The 22,063-nt window shown below is 36.3% G+C and overlaps 3 protein-coding genes across 6 annotated transcripts; 1 reads left to right on the top strand and 2 right to left on the bottom strand.

The window, feature by feature from the left end:
* Positions 1-15: 15 nt before the first annotated feature.
* LOC111449854 (OTU domain-containing protein At3g57810-like) lies at positions 16-3,692 on the bottom strand. 2 transcript variants are annotated; one of them, XM_023089945.1, is made up of 7 exons: positions 3,548-3,689; positions 3,350-3,468; positions 2,923-3,044; positions 2,709-2,749; positions 1,909-2,007; positions 689-844; positions 16-233 (listed from the first exon to the last, which is right to left on the bottom strand). In XM_023089945.1, exons 2-6 carry the CDS (start codon positions 3,360-3,362, stop codon positions 700-702), a joined length of 420 nt encoding a protein of 139 aa, XP_022945713.1. In that variant the 5' UTR covers positions 3,363-3,468; positions 3,548-3,689; the 3' UTR covers positions 16-233; positions 689-699. The 2 variants fall into 2 exon arrangements, with proteins under 2 accessions (XP_022945713.1, XP_022945712.1); XM_023089944.1 differs by lacking the exon at positions 3,350-3,468 and having other exon boundaries at positions 3,548-3,692.
* Positions 3,693-6,233: 2,541 nt separating this feature from the next.
* Positions 6,234-11,517, bottom strand: LOC111449852 (U-box domain-containing protein 45-like). 3 transcript variants are annotated; one of them, XM_023089937.1, is made up of 6 exons: positions 11,323-11,517; positions 10,629-10,717; positions 9,533-9,718; positions 9,260-9,367; positions 7,743-8,920; positions 6,234-7,225 (listed from the first exon to the last, which is right to left on the bottom strand). In XM_023089937.1, the coding sequence occupies exons 2-6, from the start codon at positions 10,677-10,679 to the stop codon at positions 6,439-6,441; spliced, it is 2,310 nt and encodes a 769-aa protein (XP_022945705.1). In that variant the 5' UTR covers positions 10,680-10,717; positions 11,323-11,517; the 3' UTR covers positions 6,234-6,438. The 3 variants fall into 3 exon arrangements, with proteins under 3 accessions (XP_022945705.1, XP_022945704.1, XP_022945703.1); XM_023089936.1 differs by having other exon boundaries at positions 10,629-10,712; XM_023089935.1 differs by lacking the exon at positions 11,323-11,517 and having other exon boundaries at positions 10,629-10,791.
* Positions 11,518-17,221: 5,704 nt separating this feature from the next.
* On the top strand, positions 17,222-21,202 carry LOC111449218 (proteasome subunit beta type-5-like). The gene is made up of 8 exons (XM_023089016.1): positions 17,222-17,398; positions 17,808-17,933; positions 18,023-18,152; positions 18,780-18,886; positions 19,953-20,087; positions 20,175-20,278; positions 20,652-20,752; positions 20,840-21,202. The coding sequence occupies exons 2-8, from the start codon at positions 17,817-17,819 to the stop codon at positions 20,962-20,964; spliced, it is 819 nt and encodes a 272-aa protein (XP_022944784.1). The 5' UTR covers positions 17,222-17,398; positions 17,808-17,816; the 3' UTR covers positions 20,965-21,202.
* The last annotated feature ends 861 nt before the right edge of the window (positions 21,203-22,063 follow it).

Raw genomic sequence — 22,063 nt, 5'->3', positions numbered from 1 at the left:
TGTAAGGCGATATACTACAGCAAAAATTTTAAGCCGAAAACTTAATTATTACAGACATGAGTTGTACGAAATATAAGTATGAAGACCAAAATATTACCACAAGCAAAAATAATCTCTAACTATGTGTGTGCATATATATAATATATATATATATATATATATAAGTGTATCATCAAACCTTCTTGCTCTCTATTTCAGCAAGTTTCTATGGAGAGTTCTCAATGTCTATGCACCTGCAAGTACGAAAGAAACCCTTAACCCGACATGAATATTGACTCAAAGCACGTGTCTATGTAAGATTTCTAATGAATAATTTCTTTTGAACTTAACAACAAAGATATAAACACATGAAATGAAATAAGCTTAAATTTTTATTTTACTATACATTTGAACACTTTTCAGATTAATAATAAGTTATTATTAAAAGAAATTGGTTTTTCCCGAAGGGAAAGTGTAAGGGCTCGCATATATTGTCCTCTTTGGGTTTTTCCTTCCGGGATTCTCTTCTAGGTTTTTAAAACACGTCTGCTAGAGAGAAGTTTCCACACCTTTATAAAGAATGTTTCGTACTCCTCACCATCGACGTGGGATCTCAGAAAAGAGGCTAATTTAGAAACAGTTACCATTCATGGTATATCTTTCAGTTATTCTCACAGATGCAAATAGATAGGGAAGCAAGGGATGTTACTGCTTTTAATTTCATGGAGCCTTCAGTAAATCATAATGTCCATAGCTGTGAAAAAGGACGCGAATAGGATTCTCTTTACTGTACTCCTGCCCATACTCAGCTATGAGCTTCAGATTTGCTGACTTCATGTCCCAAATGTAGACCGAGATTGGCACCCTTAAAAATGACACAAAAACAAATGAACATTATCTAATAATGATATGATCAGCCAATTAAATTAGTCTGAATAATGCAGCAGGGTTCGTCATAACCCATTATAACCTTATATGTTTAGGATTGTTGGTAAGGAGTCCCACATCGGCCAATTAAGGGATTGATCATGGCTTATATATAAGAAATACATCTCCGTTGGTATGAGGTCTTTTGGAAAAACCAAAAGCAAAGACATGAGAGCTATTGCTCAAAGTCGACAATATCATACCATTTTGGAGAGTCGTAATTCCTAACAAAATATTCTCCATCAAGTCTAGGTTTGTTATCTCTACTAGGAATTATATAAGGTTGTACAAAGTTAGTTCGTGCAAGTGAAAGCAATCTGCGCCAACATCGGTATACCGAGCTCAACAAAGAGAGCCTATAGTCTAAAACATGTCTTATAAACTGGAGTTTATATGACCAGTCTAAGATAAGTAAACCTACCTATTAAACATAGGTTAAGTTCTTAACTTCAAACAACACACGACTAACACGTGGGTGAAGAGGTCCAGCGATATACCATGGCTCTAGGGTATAGGAAGGTTCAGAAATTTTGGGTAATATATCCTCTTTACAATTTTCAAATCACCTTTAAGAACTATATGAAGCCCAACATCATAAAAGTAGATGTTTGCTTCAAATAATCGAAATCAAATGCATGTATGACAAATTTCAGAGGCTTGTTAGGAATCACGGATCTCCACAATGATATGATATTGTCCACTTTGAGCATAAACTCTCATGGTTTTGTTTTGGGCTTTCCCAGAAGGTCTCATACCAACGGAGATGTATTCCTTACTTATAAATCCATGATCATTCCCTAAATTAGCCAACGTGGGACTCCCTCCCAACAATCCTCAACAAGGCATTCATCAGCCACTCTAGAATCTAGCAACAAGAACTAAGAAACAAGAAATACCCACGAGCAAGCAAGTTTTCAAGTTATAGGCATTACTCGATGATCAGGAATGAGATGTATCAATGAGAAAACTGCAACAAGGAGAATGGTTGAACAGAAAGATTACCGTAGGACGTGTGAAGACATAAGTAACTCAGGTTCTCCTCCCCAAACGTGTGGTTGGCGCATGCATCTAACATACTGGCCAAAGTCACCTTCAATAAACCTGCCAATCAGTGCACACTTGGATATTCTCTGTTGTCTATTACAATTTAATTTAAATGCAAGAATACAAAGATGGTCAGCAGAGCAGCAACTGACGCAATGAGATTAGAGCAAAGACGTATAAAAGCAAACAGCCTCCACAGTAATTCGAGAGTGGAAAACGAAATAAATAGACAAAGCCGAGATTTTCTAGATCGTTACTTTCTCATAGGTAAAACGTAGAAGACACACACAAATACATAGAACTGATAAAAAAAATAACAGAATGATACCATTAACAACATAAATAGGAACTAATTTGACTTTGTGAACATATTGCACTTGCTTATTGAAACCCAATTCAATAAACTAATGATTAACGATTCAGCAACTATTGAATCATACTGCATAACCATCATATCTTAACAAAAAATATGCAACAGATATATGTTTTAGATATGAAATATATGAACTCTAACTAAAAATTAAATACTTCTGTCAATGAGAATCACCAAAATAATTGAAATTGTTACTAATGTGATGCATTAATAGTTTCACGTGTATTATTAATAACATATTCTAATACTTACCGAGCTCAAGTTTAATTCAACTTTTTATTAGAACTTATCAAGTGATTGTTGTTGTTTTTGTAATTGTGCAAAATAGTTGTGATATACAAAAACCTCTATATGGTATAAGCTAAGAGTCCTCAACAAAATTTACCGCTCGGTGTCCAATCGCCTCTTCATCAACTCATTTGCAACCTATTCAAACAATTCAACAAATATTGGTCAGACTGATGAGGGTAGCAAAATGGGAAGGCAGTAATAAAAGTGCCAAGTAAAGTCAATCAGCAACTTGGATCATGCTATTATGTATAACGCAATAATCTAAAGATGAAAAAAAAAAACCCTTAGAAATTAATTTAAGATCACACGTTCTCTCTAAGCTCGTCTGCAAGCTCTTTTTCAAGATCCTCGTTTGGAGCTGGCTTGCCCGATCTGAGACAAGCACCGTGAACCACTGATCGAAACAAACATCTTCCATCACCAGCTATGCCTGTTAGCCATCAAAAGACACCGTCTTACAAAGAGATCATTGCAGAGTCTTTCATATTTGTAACTTCTGACAAAACATAATAAATTCAGGAAAAATCCGAAAGAAAGAAAGAAAAAAAAAAACAGAGAGATGAATCTAACAAATTACGAAGCTCAAATGGATGGCAAATTAAGCATTTAGCATCTACTACGAAAACTAAAGATCTCCTGTCACAGAAATTGAATATAAACATCAAATTTAGCGAGACAAGAATCCCCGTGGTAATCCAAAACAGGAAAATCCAATAAATAAAATCATAAACGCACCTCCGTGAATCATTAAAAACGTGAAGCAGTAGAAACAGAGAGTTCCGATAGTTTAGTATATTGCTTATTGCAGGATCAAAAAACTAAACATAGAAGCTTCAATCAATCATTTCCTAAACCTGATAGATACAAGAAGGAAAATTCTAAAAGCTGCACTTAACTCAGTTAATGAGAAGAAGATTGAGGAAATCAACATACGGATTCTTTGAAACTGAGCAATGGAATTTTCCGGCGTTCGCATTGCCAAAATCTAGGTTTTTAAGTACAGAACACCATACAAAAACACGCTTGAACAAATTCACTCCGATATGCAAAATTCGAATCTCAAGAAGGAAAAATAGAGGATCACCTGCAGAAGATAAAAGAGATCGCTATCGCAAAGAATCGAATTCGATGCATTCTGGTGCGCATGTAGCTGTACGGGATGATTCCGATCACTCGGTTTCGAACGAACTTATCGTTATCGCCTTTACATTTCCCTCCATTCTGATTGAAAGATTCCCGCTGTAATAGCGTTAAGATTTTTCTGAAGCGGTCCATTGTACTGGACCTTCCGGTTTAATTATATTGGAGATTTTTTTGTTAAACGAACACGCCCGACCCTCCATATTGGTATGATATTGTCTAGCATAAGCTCTTATGGACTTACTCAAAAGGTCTCGTAATAGAGAGAGTGTTGATTACCATTTCCTACATTAGCTGATGTGGGACTTTCATCATCCATCATCCAACACCTCCCCTCGAACAAAGTACGCCTCCTCTTAATCGAGACTCGACTCCTTTGGAGTCTTAGTCATTTTTTACTATGTCTTCAAGAAGGCTTAGCCGATGTGGGACTTTCATCATCCATCATCCAACACCTCCCCTTGAACAAAGTACGCCTCCCCTTAATCGAGGCTCGACCATCATCCAATACCTCCCCTCGAACAAAGTATGCCTCCCCTTAATCGAGGCTCGACTCCTTTGGAGTCTTAGTCATTTTTTACTATGCCTTCGAGGAGGCTTGGCTCCTTTTCTTTTGGAGTCTTTTGTTCGACATTTGAGGGTTTACCAATTTATCGGCACAACTAAGTTTAAGGCATGACTTTGATGGACATGACTTTGATACCAAGTTAGACGAACTCGACTCTCCACAATAGTATGATATTGTCTACTTTGAGTATAAGCTCCCATGGCTTTGCTTTGGGCTTCCCCAAAAGATCGTATCCCAATAGAGAAAGTATTTCTTGATTATAAACTCATGATCATTCCCTACATTAGCTGATGCGAGACTTTCATCATTCAACAATTTTAACTATGGTTAATGGTTTTTTACTTTTCACTTTGGTTAATGGTTTTTAACTTTGGTTGATTTCTTATAAGGTTGACACAAGGGATAGTTCATTTTTAGAATATTTTTATTTCGAACCGCTTGATTTTTAGCACACGTATTGGTCGAAAACGTCAATTAACATAAAAAGTTTATAATTTAAAATACATGAAAAGATGTTAAAAAGACATTTTAGTGGAGATATGCTCGGGAACCCCTTTCTAAAGAAATTTGAAAAAGCTGTACTTCAACTAAATAGTTCAACAATAAAAAAGTTTTAAAAGGAAAACGTCTTCCATCCAAAATGCTAGAGTTGCCCCATGATCGGTTTCTTTATCTTGTTCGTCACTCATGTGCTACAATTTGCCCTTACCTGAAAATCAGATATGTAAACTATTATATAGTTAACCGATTAAAATCGAGGGACCCTGATGCTCACCAAAAATCGTTTTCGGCGATCAATCCTCACAGAACATTGGTGGCTAGTCACCCAACACTGTATATGCATAACTCTTACTACAAAAACAATTATCAGCAATCACTTCAAGTGACCACTAGTGGCCCGCTACCCAAAACACATAGCGTGTAACTCTTAACACACTCCTTACATTCATAAAACACACATACACAATCCCAAAACATATTATGTTTTTTGCCCAAGTATAGAAGCAATCAACATGCAACCATAGAATAGCATACTTGTATAATCGATAGTTTGAGTTTAACTAAGAAGACTTCTTACCTGAAGAGCTTTTTGTAATCGTCCCTACAAAAATTGGTCCAACTCTGACATCAATCGAGCCTACATTTAAGTACCTTCAATCAAGGTAACTTTACATGATACAATATTTCAAAAATTCATAGATCTTTATTGCTCTCCTTCCTACGTAAAGGTTAAGTCCAATTCTAACTATTTTAAGAGCGCTTTAACTTTGTGCATCGTCACATCAACTTCATTTTCCCCCTTCAAACAATATAAGACAAGACAAGACAAGACGACGTGGCTTCCTTGGGCTGCGTGCACTAAGAGGGTGAGAGTGGGGAGACTGGTTGTGGGCTCAGCTATGGTGGGATCCCTTTTCAGAAGACGATTGAGTCCCTCCGTCTTTTGTTTCGTTCTCAAGTCCCTGAACTTTATGAAGTCTTGTTTCGGTAGTAGACCAATTTGTTAACATCCCCTCAAGCCATTTTTTATTAACATAATGACACCGAGCCCTTGTTGCAATCCAGGCTACTGAATCCGCTGCATTATTTTTGGTACCAACAATTAAGAATTGTTTGCCCCTACTTGCTGCATCAAAAACTAAATCACAAGCTTCTGATAAAAAACGAACAGTTCCAGTTCGCAACAGAGAACAAGACAGGAAGCGAGCGTACCTTTGTTCACTTCTTCTCCACCAAGCACAAAAGTTTGCCCTAGGTTGTGCCACAGTGTGTAAGATGGTTGCTCTCAATAGATCTAGCTAGAATGAATATCAAGTTTGACAAACCCGAGTTCATCAAAAGAGACGATGCTGACGTGGCCGGGTATCGATTTTGCTAATAGAAGCATTTTCAAAACAATAAAAGACCAAATTGAAATCACCAGCTGAGGCAAAAATGATGATTTAACCCAAAAACCAATTCTGTCCTAACATCATAAGCATGTTCTAATCATACACTAAAGGAAAGCAAAGATCATTACTTACAGGAAGCTGTACATTTCTAGGGTCCTATTTGAAAACAAAAACTAACACGAGGGACCTAAAAGAAATATACAGAATTTACAAGGACCAAAGGCTCAACATTGGTATAGTGAAAACCGTTTGTTCTTCCCAAAAAAGCTTAATGCTTTCCCCATCTTTTTCTTTGATACTGATTTGCATAGAGTTTTTGGCTCTGGAACAGCCATGGTTGCGTTGCTATTTCCATCTCGCTCTCGCTGCTGACCGAGATCGGTATCCTTTTGCCTCTGCTCCCTAAACAACATCAGAAGCTTCTGAGCTTTTATCTTCCCTCTCGACGTCCCGTTTACCGTAATCGCCACTAATCCAGGAATCACTCCTTCCTGTAACACCATTTGACTGCATTTTTCACTCCCTCTACACAAAAGCAACAAACACGAGACAGCTTGCTCCTGCTCGGCACGTTCGCCAGCATCCACGATTGCTGCCAACCCGCTGATAAGCTCTGGGGCTGAGGTTATTTCTTCTATCCCCAACTGGCTTGAAGCTAAGTTTATTAAGATAGCTAAGGAAGTCTGAGTCGATAAGTTGTCACTGGGAGTTGCAAAAAAGGATTGAAGTCCATCAATGATGGCGGAGGAAAGAAGAACGGGGACAATGGAGGGCGTGGTCGAGAGGTTGTAAAGGGTGTGAAGTGCATCGAGCTTCGTTTGGGATTCACCATTAGAAGTAAGCAGCTGGATAAGGAAAGGAACAGCTCTACTAGAGCCAATGATAGGTTTCGCATCTTCTAGGCAGGAAAGATTCAAATATAAGGCTGTTGCAGGTCCATGTAAATTGGATTTCAAAATCATATTCTCCAACAATGAGATTACACCTGCTGCTATCATCATTTCCCTGTTTCTGAAGAAATTCACTACTGTCATCGGTCCGTTCGCTCGTACCAGAACATATAGTAGTAGCATGCATATAGTTTACATACAACTAAGATATCTAAAACATGTTCTTATTAAACTGCCTGGATGATGCCATTAAGATCAACTCACGGCAACAGTAATAATTCTCAAGATGCAGAATTTAGATAAGAGAACAAACATACATTTTATTCCCTCCTCGAGCGAGAGAGATCGACAAAGACAGAGTCTCTTTCCGAGATTGGGGTTTATATGAAGTTGAAATGTTATTCTGACCCTAATCTAACAATATGTTTCAGAATATATGATAGACTTTAAGTCAAAACCATCAATCGAGTGACAATCAATTCATGATATGCAATCTCTTTCATCATGATCTTCTTGACAGAAATATGAAACATGCACACAACTATCACGTAAGATGCCAGATTTTCCACTAATCAGTCTACATCATGGCCAAAATGTACTTTCGTTTTCGAACGTAGGCTTAGATAAAGAGTACATACCTGTTGTTGTTGACAGAAAGATTGAAGAGAGCCATGGCTCCACTTTCCTGAGCATCGGCGTTTTCTTCAATAAGAGCTAAAGTTAGGAATTCCATGAGTGCTTCAGGAAAGCCATTGGCTCCCATCAAAATTCGAGCTTCATCATCATCCTTGAGTAAAAGTCTTATCTGCTCCACAACCTTGCATTTTTTACTCAAGTCGCCCTCTTCGGTCAATACTGTCATAAAATTTACACAACTCTCCAGAGTAATAAAATCAGATGATTCCTCCATGTATGTATTATCCTCTGCTTCATTTTCTTCAACAACCTTTATTGTTCCACTTTCCTCCAAAGGAACTATCTTAACTTCCTTCAACATGCAAGAGCCAACTTTGTCCACAGATCTTGATTGTCCAGACTCGGAATCAGACAGTGCAAGCCTCCAATAATTCAGATCAAGCGACTTTGGCGGACTGTCAGGGATAGGAACTCCGTTAGATTCACACCAATTAGCAGTAAGACCTTTGACAGAGTAATTAGGTGTCAAGGACAGATGGGAGAGCCAATATTGAGTCTTCGGGCAGATTTTGTGACCATCACTGAACCATTTCTCAATGCAGATCCTTTCATATGTTTGCCCGGAATCAATTATGACAGGGTCGTACATAAGCTGCAATGATATTGGACACCTTAATTCCTCAGGTGGAAGAGGCATTTGCCCTGATATCCTATAATTTGGCTTGAAATTGAAAGAACTGAGCTTTGAGAGCTGATGTTCAAACATTCGGCCGTTGGCTGTAGGTCCATTGTCCTCAAGAGAACACCGAACAGTAGGAGAACAAGGAGTTGATCCTCCCTGTGAGTCAGTGTCATCTGACAACTCGGTTCTAAATAACTTAGAATACTTCCTCATGAGATGCAAAAGGTAAGCTACAATTGATTCCTTTCGCTTGTCTTCTTCTAAGCGAGCTCGTTCTACGAGTCTCTTAAGAGCTCTCCTCTCTGTGAGGGCTGCTTTGGAGGATGTAATTCCCAGTTTCGTGGCGGCCTGATGAAAATGCTCCAGCTCATTATGACCATTGGAATCATCAAATTTTCTTTCTTGCAGGAGTAATGCAATGATATCATCACCAACTTGTTTCTCGAGTGGGTCAAGTAAAAAAACAATGTTCTTTAGTTCGTCCACTATCTGCTGAATCTGGAAAAAGTAACATTTACATAAGCCATTGATGATACAGTGCATTTGCACCCAAATGAAACACTAGAACGTCAGTAATGGGCATACTGAAATCCATCTCTAAGCTAATGAGGTTTTTTTAACAAGATTTAAGACGTGATTGAGTTCATATGTGATGTAAAATGAACAAGTAATAGAGATTAAGTTGCTTTCAAAATCATGAACTTCCACTATGCTGTTTCCAAAATTCTGCCCAATGAAAGGGGGTATCAACAGCATTCCGATCAAGTCAGGAGACAAATCCAGTTAAAAGCATGACAAAAGAAAGGAAAAGAAGATATGAAACAGAATTATTTTCACCTGAAATCCAATTGATTCTGAAACAATATCTTCAACGCATACAAGACTAACTTCAAGAGAACATCTTGACTTTTCAAATTTGGCTAGAACAGCATCTCCAGTTATAGCCTGTCATAGAAATGCAAACCAGTTGGCATGATATTCATAGTGACTTTTAGACGAAGAAAAAGGACGTAAAGCATAATGGCTCTATCCATTGGTTGGCTATTCCTCATGATTAATCAAAAGTTCTACAAGAGAAATGTTGGAATAATGATAATTGTTAAGTCATACCAAGTAGAGTTTACTGGATTCCGAGCAGTGCCGAAGAGTATTCTTGGCCTTCTCAAGAGCTACATGCAATGAACATAAAGCCTGAATACCAGTTTTGCTCCTAGGTCTTGCTGCTTCCAAGGAAGGGAAAATTGACATAACCTGGCAATAAATTGCAGCGAGTTTCTTGTACATTTCTCCATGCAACTGCAAAATGTGGGGAAAAACAATTCATACCAAGGAAAGATAGTATGCGCCCAGTAAAAACCGATATCGCCAGACTAAAGTAGTTTGAACTGATTGTAGATTATTTAAATACAGGTAACATTCATTTAGTTTTTTATAACCTTTTATTTTTAATAACCCTTTCATTATTTCTAAGAAGACATTAAAATTCTTAGCCAAAATTCAGAAACAGTTTTTGAAACTACTTTTTTTAGTTTTCATAACTTGGCTTGGTTTATAAAACATACGTAAAAGTTCGACGAAAAAACGAGGAAACCTAGCATTTGCAGGCTTAATTGTCAAAAAACCAAATGGTAATTAACTACGAAACTTTTACAAGGAAACTAGACTCCTCGACATATCCTAGCACCCTGAGTCACAACCAAGCATACAAACTAAGGAACACACCTTCCACCAGAACCAGACACTATATATTACTGTTTTTCCTTGCATCACTTTCAGAAAGTAATGTCATGCATTTCAGTCACACCATTAAAATTATATATGCAGTTTCATTTCTCAAAAATTATGCAAATCAGCTCCGTTTTTTTCCGTTTCAGAAAAGAGATCCAGAATCGAACAAAATGTCTGAACGTTAGAGGACGAAAGAAAAATGCTTTGTGGGGAACTCATTTCATGTCAGTGTATTCGTGCCGGGATAACAAAAAGTACATCAGTAATTTGGAACTTCTTTCTGTATCAAATGAAAATAGTTATTTCCTACAACAGTTAGATGCAGCTACAACTCATAACTGCTGTGAGTTGAACTAAAAAACACGTGATCGGAAATATCTAGGAGAAACCAGGCATCAATATATTGAGGAACCAAAAGAAAACAGTACCAAGGGCACGCTCATCTGAGAAGAAACAGAAAATATATTTCAGCAAGTACCTTTGCATCAGTGGGAGAAAAAAGTATTTCTTCAACGTCGGGAACATCCATGATTATAGTTTCATCAAGAACAATCTATGTCATCTGCGCTGCCAAAAAGATAAAAACCTCAGAATAAAACGAAAAGAAAAAAACATAGGACAGTGGAAACTTCAATTAACAAGTAATATCAACTTCCGATTCAAAAACAAATTGCTAATTTTACATTACAAATATTAAGAAAATGAAAATATATCCTTAAATGTCCATTAGAAAGTTGCAATGGAAACTAACTAAATCTAGAAATTTCCAACTTCAACCTCCAGTCGTTGAATATACTCATTATTCCTCAACTAAAACCAAGTACTCATCCTACGCCCGCTTAGAATGTTGACCGTCTAATTGTATTTCCATTTAAATCCAAAGCATTGGAGTCCCTTCCAGATTCCTTCCGTCTCATCCCTTCATGGAAATAATTTCTAACCAAATTTGACAACGAAACCCTAAGCAAAGATTCAAAGCGGAAATAAACCGAAAAAAAGCCCGCTGAAGCCAACTGGCCATCTCTTTTCAGAAAAATTCAAGAAACGATTAATCAGATAAACGGAAAACCGAACAGCTTACTCACCAAAAACCGAGAGACGAACAAAAATGAGTGAATCAGTAGCAATAATGAAGACAAATTCAAACGAATACAGATTTGATTGAAGATTACCAGAACAAAATATGGTTGAGCGGAATCGACCGAGGAGGATTCATAAACAAGCAACGGAAGAACTCGAAGGAATCAAGCACAAACTTAAACGCTACATATTCTGAAGACTTTCATCTCATTGCAGTTGATGCATCAAATCGGAGAGGGAAACTCTTGACAGAGAAGGAGAGAGTCATTCGAGAGCGCAATATCAACTCAACATTTTGAAAATAGTTTTAAATTTTAATTTTTAAAAAATTCATTTTGTTTATGATACGGTAATATAATAAACAAATCTCGTCTATCGAATTTCGGATCCGTAAGATTTAAAATAATAATTAAATATATAATATATAAAATAATAATAATAATAATTCACCTAGTCTAGGTCTTATCCAATCAAACTCGCTCTCGACGACGCTTAAAAAAGACATGTTTGTTGCATTACTCGTATGTGTACTACAGTGCTATAATATTGTTCACTTTGGATATTACGTCAGCTAACAGAATACTCTCGTCGTGTTCGCAGTGATATAATACTGTCAAGTTTGAGTATCAATATCAGTGTCGTGTCAAGTCTAACAGAATGTTTTCATTATGTTCACAGTGTTATAATATTACTCATTTTGAGGATCAGTATCAGTGTCGTGTCAGCCCAATAAAATGCTTTCGTCGTGTTCACAATGATATAATATTGTCAATTTTGAGTATCAATGTCGATGTCGTGTCAGCCCAACAAAATGCTTTCGTTATGTTTGCAATATAATATTGTCAACTTTGAGTATCAATGTCAATGTTGTATCAGCCCAATAGAATGCTTGTTATGTTCACAGTGATATAATATTGTTCGCTTTTAGTATCAGCATCAGTATCATGTCAGCCTAACAGAATGCTTTTGTTATGTTCACAACAATATAATATTGTCAATTTTGAGTATCAGTATCAGTGTCGTGTCAGCCCAACAGAATGCTTGTTATGTTCACAATGATATAATATTGTTCATTTTGAGTATCAACGTCAGTATCATGTCAACCCAACAAAATGCTTTCGTTATGTTCACAACGATATAGCATCGTCAACTTTGAGTATCAGTATCAGTGTCGTGTCAGTCCAGTAGAATGCTTTTGTTATGTCCACAATGATATAATATCATCCATTTTGAGTATCAGTTTCATGTACGGCCATGTCGGCCTAAGAGAATACTTTCGTCGATATTTTCGTCATCTCTATACATTTCACTACTCTATTGAAAACTCCCTCCGTCCCTATCATACTCCAACTTGGTAGTTTCCACTGTCTCATATTATTTAAATATTGAAATTTTTTATAAACACGAGTATAAGTCAAAATATATATATTTAAAAAAAAAATTAAAAGTTAGGTTTTGTCAAATCAAATGAAATAAATAAATAATAAATAAAAGTAGTTTCTTTTTCCTTTTTTAAAAAATGTTATATTTTCCTATTTGTAATTATTATGATATTCAACATTTTTAGTAATTTATTTGATATTTATAATTATTATAAAAATGTCGATATTGGAAATAAAAAAATTATATTTTTTAAATGACATGAGGTTTCTTGGTACAGTGAGAAGTGTGCCCATTTCATTAAAAACTTTAAATAATTAGTTGAGATTTCTTTTTCATTTTTTTAATGACTGGATGGCAAATTTTGCTTTTTTATTTTTTATTTTACAATAATAATAATAATAATAATTTGTACTAAAATTAAATGGTCCAACTTGCATGGTGAATTATTTAATATTATTTTAGTCGGTGTAATTTGAGTTTCATTTATTTATATATTTTAATTTACTTAATTCTAATTTCTATATTAAAAATTAATTTCTTAGCTTGAAATAAGTTTTAATAAAAATTAAATAAATAATAATAAATAACTTTCAAATAATTATATTTTTGTTTACAAATAACCAAATAAATTTAGATTATTCATTTTAATCTATAAATATTTAATATAACTATTTTAGCTCTATTTTTTTTTCTTTTTTATTCATAATATATATATAATAATCATTTTTTCGTCAATTATTTTTCTGTTGGACTCTGGTCTCCTAGTTAACCCGCTTAAGCTCCATTACGAGCTAGACAAATCATGTGCTTCATGTACAACTTTTTCATAAGGTGTTATATCGAGCGTATTGGAAAACACAAACCTCCACAATGGTATGATATTATCCACTTTGAGCATAAGCACTCGTGACTTTACTTTTGACTTCCCTAAAATGTCTCATACCAATGGAGATAGTATTATGTAATTATAAACTCATGATCAAAGTCTAACGTGGGACTCCTCTCCCAACAGAGCGAAGCCGTGCACCACTCATTGATTGCCAACTATCTGGCTTCAGTTTCTCAATATGAGCTCGTGTAGACAGTACCATGAGTTTGACTCCTTGATCGTCAAGAAATGCTTAAATAATAACGTATAGTCATTACATATACTAACAAGACGTACCAATCTTTTCCGTGGCTTAATAATATTTTAATATATTTATTTTAATAATGAATTCCTCGGCCGACAGTGGGCGACTTTGGCATGTCGGCTACCAGATCCGCTAATTCCGTGGAGACAAAACTTGCCCCGAAATCCAACTCCGATTTTCAATTTAAATTTAAACCAAAATAATAATAATAATAATAAGAATAATAAGAATAATATTAATTTCCGACCTGGACTCGTTTTCCCACCTGTGTACACGCTGTCAACGAGTAATTCTCGGAGAGATCCGCATTACCACGTGGCTTTACACGTCTGATTTATTTTTTATTTTTTATTTCCCTAAACCGTGTAGATTTCCTGAAGAAAATACAAAAATAATGCCACCTGTCATTTTAAAGGAGAGTACAAAAAGAAACCCACACGTGATTTGGAAATGACGTGGCTCGAGCTTCGAGGTTTGCTTCCTCGTCCTTAATGAATACCAAAAGGACGTAGTAGCAATAATAATTAAATAATTTAGGTAATAAATTTATTTAAATTTATTATTTATGAGTAATATCGATACAAATTAATTATTATATAAAAATAATTCAAATAATTGAATATGGAGATGTGTGACACGTTGAAAGATGCCTTATAATATAATTAAATATTTTTAAATATTTTTTTTTCTTTTTCAAACAAACTAATTCTGTCATTTTTCAAGTTCGACCAAACATTGTGTCTTTGTTCGTGTATCACAACGTTAAGTTAAAAGTTAAAAATTATAAAAAATGTAGATTTGAAATTGAGTACGAAGAAATGACGTGAATTGTGATACTCGAGTAAAGAAGAAGTGTATGAATGAATCAATTTCGAGATTGAACATGCTTGAAATAATTATATGTCGTTGGTTTGTATGAGTAATCGTCACCGTTTAGAAACACTTAAAATGAATCAAGTAAATATGAATTTAAAGCCAATAGAAACTCGCATTTGAATTTTCTAGGGCGGGTGTTCTATGGAGACTCGTCTCGAGTGGGGTGAGGAGTTTTCATTTTAACCGGGAATGGGAAAGGGAGCCGGGAGAAAATTTTCCCCGCTCTCGTCCCCACCTCTGTCCCACCCCACTCACTATTAGAGTGAAAGATTATGTCGTAATATTGAAATTTATTATTTATGAAATATTAATAGATTTATTTATATATAATTTTTTCATTAATTTTTTTTTAAATTAATATCTTCTTAAAAAATTGTTTAAAAAAAATTCGATTCTCGGTAAAATAAATTAAAATTTTCACAAGAATAAGATTTGAAACAAGAGACAGAGATGGAGATAGGGAAGGCTTTTCATCCCTGTCCCGTGAACGTCTCTAACCGAACATTACCTAAAAAGAACTTGAGATGTCACGTAAATAAATTAATATTTAAATAAAGCTTTAAAAATGGTGATATTATATTTAAAATTAATAAATGGAGTGTGTGAATGAAATGGATTTTAAGAATATTATAAATTATATTAAATATTAATTTTAGTTAGGTGAAGTGATTTATGATTCGAAGTGGTCCAAATTGAAGCACTTTTCCCTATGCACATTGGACTCCACTTGCCTCCACACTCCAATCCTATTCTAAGACTTTTCAAAGCATTAAAAATGTATTTTATACTCATTTATCATCTCCGATCTCGTATATAAGATTCACTTTTGGTCAAACGACAACTCGCTTGCTAGACTCTCTGGCGGCATGAAATAACTCATATAGCCCATGCTATGATAGGTCCATGAACAATATCACAACTAATGTTATAATCATACTGAAAAGAGAGTAGGTTGTGACCCTCACATAAACACAGACAATGTGGTGACCTTCAAATGGTAACCATACGGCCACGTAAGGGTCAAGACAAACATATGAAATGGGCATTTGTAGCCAAGATGAGGCATAAATAAGATGGAGGCAACAAGTAGACAAGAGGGACTAATATAGGCGTGATAAAGGGACGAGTAGGGCCCAGGCCTTAATTTTGAAAGTCGGGGTTTCAGAAGGAGTTTGGATATGTGGCTTTGGAGTTAAGTTTGTTCATATGAAATATGAATGCTCGCCAAATTTGGTGTTGATAGGACATTGAAAGTACGATCTATGAAACCATATGACCCTTCACCAAAATCATGTTTACTCCTGTTAGACTAAAAATGCCTTAGAATGTACTTTAGACGAGGCATGGTGTCGGCTCTCCACCACTTTGAGACCTTTGACCTAAGTGACCCTCACATAAACACAGACAATGTGGTGACCATCCGGCTACACAAAGGGTCAAGACAAACAAGTATCATGATGTGTCTACGGAGAATGGTGCATCATCCAACACACCATATGAAATGTGCACTGTAGCCAAGATGAAGCATAAATAAGATGGAGGCAACAAATAGACGAGATGGACAATATATAGGCTTGATAAGGGGACGAGTAGGGCTCGAACCTTAATTTTGAAAGTCGGGGTTTTGGAAGGAGTTTGGGTATGTGGATTTGGGGTTAAGTCCGTTCGTATGAAATATGAATACTCACCAAATTTCGTGTTGATAGGACACCCAACGTATGATCCATGAGACCATATGACCTTTCACCAAAATCATGTTTACTCCTGTTACACTAAAGATGCCATAGAATGTACTTTAAATAAGACATGGTGTCAACTCTCTACCACCTTAGGACCTATGACATAAGCGAACTATCTTGTAGCACATATGTGTGTCACAGTGAGGATGAGCGTTACGAGACGAGTATCTTGGATGACTTTCTTTGAAATTGGTCTTTCAAAGGCAATGTTGAACGACATCATGTAGGACACAAGTGTCCGCTATCCAATATAGAGTCCATAAACAATATGAGATTTTACACGTTAAAACTTTAATCAGCATCCTTTGCACATTTTACAAGTTAAAACTTGTTTAGAAGCTCCAGAATGCTACTTATACCAACAGAACACGCAAATGGGAGTCGAACAAGGTGAACCGAGACCAACCCGCGCTTGCACTCTCTCGACCACGTGCACTCTCTTGACCCCCTCCCTCCTGCTAGCGTTATCTTTTTATTATTATTTTTTTAATTGAGGTTTGGGCGACAAAATTTGAATGGAAATGTCATTGGTTGGATAGGTCTTTATGAAATCCATCAAACTAAGTAAAAAAGAATTTATATCTCATGTCTAAAATAATTTTAATTCATTACCATTCATTATTATTATTTATAAATTTAATTTTGAAAGATATATTTTTTTATTTTTTTAAAAATATATAAAATTATTAATGAAAATTTAAAAGTTTAAAGTATTTTCAATTATTTTTAATTAAAATTTAAGAATATTAATAAAATTTTTGAAAAATTAAAAATATTTTAATCCAAAACTATATATATAAATGTATTATTATTATTATTATGTTTGAAGGTATTTTATTTTATTAATTTACTCTAATTTAGATTCTCCAAAACTTCTGCCTTTTTCTTTTCCTGGAGCACAAGAAACCGACCGACTTAAAGCTCTACTGAAGACGAATTCGTTAAAAAAATTGGCATTTCCCCAATCGTTTCGGCCGCTGTAGCGTTCGTCGTTGTTGATATACGTTTGCAATCGTCTCTGAATCCTTATTTAAACGGTATAGTCGAAAAGTTATTCCCTAATCGACTTGTGTTTTCAGTTTTCTTCTTTGAATAACGGTGATTACCGAAAATTTCGTTCAATTTCATCATAGGATCATTTTCTTTCTTGAATCACACAGTATACGATGTGTTACAATAGTTGTAGGATCAGTTTGGTTAATGAGACCATGCAGAGATTCCGAGATTGTTAGCAGAGACTCTGATTTTTTGGTTTGATTACCATGTTTACAGTTTTGCCGCCTCATTGTGTATAATTGATCGCCGGATGGCAACGGATGAGTTTTCTGGGTGGAATTAGTTGATGTTTTATTGTTTTTGGGGTTCTTTTTGTGTGCTGCATTCAATTATGCTTATTAGTGGCAAATCTTTTAATTTTGATATATTTTCTTTCTAATTTGTCACAAGATCTTGAGCATGAAGCTGGACACTAGCGGTCTTGAATCGGCCACTTATTTCTCTGGTTCGAGTAGTACTGAGCTACTCGATGGGTTATCGACCGTGCCATCTTTTGATGTTCCAAATGCTGCTAATGTGAGTGATAATGTGCTTCTTAGTTCAATAACTTGAGGTAGTTTGAGGATGACCTTTTGCTAAATATTGACTCCCCACTGGCATTTCAGTTTGATGGATTTCAGAAAGACGCTATTCAGATGGTGAAGCCAGCAAAGGGAACGACAACTCTGGCCTTCATTTTCAAGGAAGGAGTCATGGTTGCTGCAGATTCCCGAGCGAGCATGGGAGGATATATATGTTAGTTCTACCCTCCCTCATTAAAATCCTGCATTTTTTAATACATGACACTAATATGCTTCTCTTGCGAACCTTCTCGAGGTGCATTATTATTTCGAAAATTATTTAGCCACGTTTTGCTATTGTACTGTTTTATGTGAATTTTGACGCACGTGAAGAACTTATTGAGGATAATATTTTTTTTGTCGTGTCTGTGACGACGGATTTCCTTTCTTAGAATGGTTGATTTATGCTTACATATTTGTTCGGCCTCTTGTGGTAAATGTATATGAGAGGGGTGAAAAGGGAACATAAGTTCTGACAGTTCGTTAAGGGAGGGCGTGCCCTGTTTATAGGGGGAGGTTGCAAATGGAGAAAGTTGGTCATTCTCTTAGTTTATAAAGGTACTTGATGGAGGGGCCCTCTCAAATGATAAATTGTTTAATGATGTATGGTACTTGATAGAAGTACTCTAAGGTTTGCTTATCCCAGTTTTGATTATTTTCTATATTGAATTTCACTTAGATACCTATAACGTTTGGATTGGTCGTGTACTGGACTGTTTTTAGACATTATTTTGCAACAATGACCCTTTCACTATGCTGTCTGCTACTTGACTAATTCATTTCTGCTTTCTGATATTTTCAGCGTCTCAATCTGTGAAGAAGATCATTGAAATAAATCCATACATGCTTGGCACAATGGCTGGAGGGGCTGCTGATTGCCAGTTTTGGCACAGAAATCTTGGCATTAAGGTTGTATATGCATTTCTTTAGCAGCAAAGGATTTTCGATTACATTTACACCTATTTGACACAGCTTTCATTACCTTTGTTGAGCACAAGATATTTTCCTAGGTTTTGCATAGTTCTGTAGCTGACCAGAGCTCTTAGAACTTGAACAGTTTATGTACTGTTTGCTCAGTCAGAATCCCTTAGGAATGATATGAAAGTTATCATCGAAAGCAAGTTGTTTGTTGACTGAGATGGCAAAGATATGGACTTTCCCATGTCTTCGTTTCGTGGTAGAATCAATTAATTTGTATGGGGAGAGGGTTAGCTTTTGGGTTCCTTTTGATTCCAGCTTCCCCTTTCTCTCAGTACCAATTAGAAAGGTCATTTCCAGTTTGTTTTTATTGAAAGAAAGGGAACTGAAGATTTTGGACCTTTGAGTCTCTGTTAGTTAACTAAACAAACTCAAGACATTTATAAAAGATCTGAACTCAAGAGTTAACCTTTTGGACTGAATAAAGTAATTGACCCTCTTTCCGTTTGATTTTACCATTCCAAGAATCCCCTCAGTTTTCGTTCTAAAAAACTTTAGTCAATTAAGAGTTTCAAGGTTGGTCGATGTGATTTATTGGTGTTGAGGTTCACTTTTACAGATTGGTGACCTGAGTATCTGGGTGAATTCCGTGTTTGCATCGTGAATCATTGGCTAATAATCATAATATTGAACTAAATTTTTTAGCTTGTGTGAATTCCAGACATGGAACTTAGAGTATTTCATTTCTATTAGTTCATATCAACATCGTTGCTCTAGAAATCATAGATCACTATATTGTTAGGCAGTCAAAACAGTTGCCCTATTATTCTGGAAATGCCTTTTAGTTCTTCAAATTCCTTAATATATGTTTGGACTTGCATTGTGGTTACTTTTAGTGATGGTGACATCCCTATTCTTATTAAAGGAGAAACACAGTAAACGAATTAATGCTTTGATGTTCGTCTGTCACAGAATGAGTTTCGACATTGATTAACTTGATCTCATAAATTTACATTTTAAATGAACGTTCTCATGGAAGTTATTTGACATCGTATAGTGTCGACTACATGAGTTGGCAAACAAGCGCAGAATTTCAGTGACGGGTGCATCCAAGTTGCTCGCTAACATCCTGTATTCCTACCGAGGAATGGGTCTTTCTGTTGGCACCATGATTGCTGGATGGGATGAAACTGTAAGTCTTTAACTTCTTCCCTTACAGATTTTAATTCATGTTCTCTGGTAATATAAACTTCTTCCCTTATGGGTTATGGGTTTGCAGGGTCCTGGATTGTATTATGTTGACAGCGAAGGAGGAAGATTAAAGGGAACTCGATTTTCAGTTGGATCTGGTTCGCCTTATGCTTATGGCGTCCTGGACAACGGGTATTGCATCTTTTGCTCATTGCTTGTCCTTCATTTCATAGAAATAAAATCTCGTAACCAACACGAAAGTCTTAAGACAACCCCTGAAATTCACTTCTCAATGAATTGCTTTGTTTCATTACCTCAATTGCTAATTATTTACTGTTGGATGAAAGTCCCACGTCGGATAATTTAGGGAATGATCATGGGTTAATCAAGGAATACTCTCTCCATTGGTACGAGGCCTTTTGGGGAAGCCCAAAGCAAAGCCATGAGAGCTTATGCTCAAAGTGGACAATATCATACCATTGTGGAGAGTTGTGTTCATCTAATATTTACCGCACCAAACTATAATTTGGATTTGAGGTATTCTGATAATCCGACATGTCTGCAGCTATCGGTACGATCTATCAATCGAAGAAGCTGCCGAATTGGCTAGAAGAGCAATTTATCACGCAACGTTCCGAGACGGAGCAAGTGGTGGAGTTGCTAGTGGTATTTCCCGATCGCCCCTTTCTTTATAATGTCGTTGATATCAGGTTTACAAGCATATATTTATTCGAAATTGATCCTTTTGTCCAGTTTATTATGTTGGACCAAATGGATGGAAGAAGCTATCTGGTGATGATGTTGGAGAACTTCACTTCAAATATTACCCGGTTGTGGCTGATACGGTCGAACAGGAAATGGTTGAAATCGCTGGATAGAACAAATTTACCTCAGGTATTACGCTTTGTTTTTACTGGGAAAAATCAAGATGGTGAAAATGATCCTTTGCTGTAATTATTTTAGGTAACTTTTTGCTTTTGAGAACATAGGAGGAGAAGCCAGATTGAATAAGATATTGTTTTCACTTTATTTATTTTATATTAAAAAATTTGGGTGAGTCAATTTTACTCCACGTTAGGTGGTATTATATTGATTCCATCCCCCTAATCATTGTGGCATATGCAGAACTTAGGACTGTATGAGTAGAGACAGAAATTCCTAATCATTTTCTTGTTCTTTGGATCTCCAAATACATGCCCCTAAAAATCAATTTGGATAATATTGGAAGTTTAGAATAATTGACTTTGAGATCCTATGTCGGTTGGGAAGAAGAACGAAACATTATTTATAATGGTGTGGAAACTTCCCACTTGTAGCGTTTTAAAAACCTTGAGTGGAAACCTAAAAGGGAAAGCCAAAAAAGACAATATCTATTGGGAGTGGGTTTGAGCCATTATAAATAGTTATCAAAGCTAAGTTTTGGGCGATGTGCTAGCGAGGATGTTGAGCCCGAGAGGGGGTTGGACTCGAGGCAGTGTGCTAGCAAGGACACTGAGCCCTAAAGGGGTAGATATGAGGTGGTGTGCCAGCAAGGACGCTGAGTCCCGAAAGAAAGTGGATTGAGGGGTTCCACATCGATTGGAGAAGGGAACGAATGTTAGCGAGGAAGCTGGCCTCAAAGGGGGGTGGGGACACGAGGCAAGGATGTTGAGCCCCGAAGGAGGGTGGGGACACGAGGCAAGGATGTTGAGCCCCGAAGGAGGGTGGGGACACGAGGCAAGGATGTTGAGCTCCGAAGGAGGGTGGGGACACGAGGCAAGGATGTTGAGCTCCGAAGGAGGGTGGATTGTGAGATCCCACATCGGTTGGGGGAGGAGAACTAAACATTATTTATAAGGGTGTGGAAACATCTCCCTAGCCGACGCATCTTAAAAACCTTGAGGAAAAACCCGAAAGGAAAAGTCCAAAAAGGATAATATTTGCTAGCGGTGAGCTTAGGCCGTTACATTGATTAACAGTAACGACTCTAATTTTACT

Source organism: Cucurbita moschata, unplaced genomic scaffold (genome assembly GCF_002738365.1).
Source record: "Cucurbita moschata cultivar Rifu unplaced genomic scaffold, Cmos_1.0 Cmo_Scf00011, whole genome shotgun sequence".
NCBI classification, from domain to species: Eukaryota; Viridiplantae; Streptophyta; class Magnoliopsida; order Cucurbitales; family Cucurbitaceae; genus Cucurbita; species Cucurbita moschata.
This window is presented reverse-complemented; position numbering and strand designations above follow the sequence as displayed.

Bases quoted from the DNA above. Each gene is read 5' to 3' on its own strand.
- LOC111449854 (XM_023089944.1), bottom strand. From the start codon at position 3,590: ATGCGAACGCCGGAAAATTCCATTGCTCAGTTTCAAAGAATCC. The intron at 2,750-2,922 runs GTGTGATCTTAA...TTGTTTGAATAG, and splicing joins CAGACGAGCTTAGAGAGAAC to GTTGCAAATGAGTTGATGAA. The intron at 2,008-2,708 runs GTAAATTTTGTT...ACTGATTGGCAG, and splicing joins AGGCGATTGGACACCGAGCG to GTTTATTGAAGGTGACTTTG.
- LOC111449852 (XM_023089937.1), bottom strand. From the start codon at position 10,679: ATGGATGTTCCCGACGTTGAAGAAATACTTTTTTCTCCCACTGATGCA. The intron at 9,719-10,628 runs GTACTTGCTGAA...CACATTTTGCAG, and splicing joins TTTCTCCCACTGATGCAAAG to TTGCATGGAGAAATGTACAA. The intron at 8,921-9,259 runs GTGAAAATAATT...TACTTTTTCCAG, and splicing joins CAGAATCAATTGGATTTCAG to ATTCAGCAGATAGTGGACGA.
- LOC111449218 (XM_023089016.1), top strand. From the start codon at position 17,817: ATGAAGCTGGACACTAGCGGTCTTGAATCGGCCACTTATTTCTCTGGT. The intron at 18,153-18,779 runs GTTAGTTCTACC...TGATATTTTCAG, and splicing joins GAGCATGGGAGGATATATAT to CGTCTCAATCTGTGAAGAAG. The intron at 20,088-20,174 runs GTAAGTCTTTAA...ATGGGTTTGCAG, and splicing joins TTGCTGGATGGGATGAAACT to GGTCCTGGATTGTATTATGT.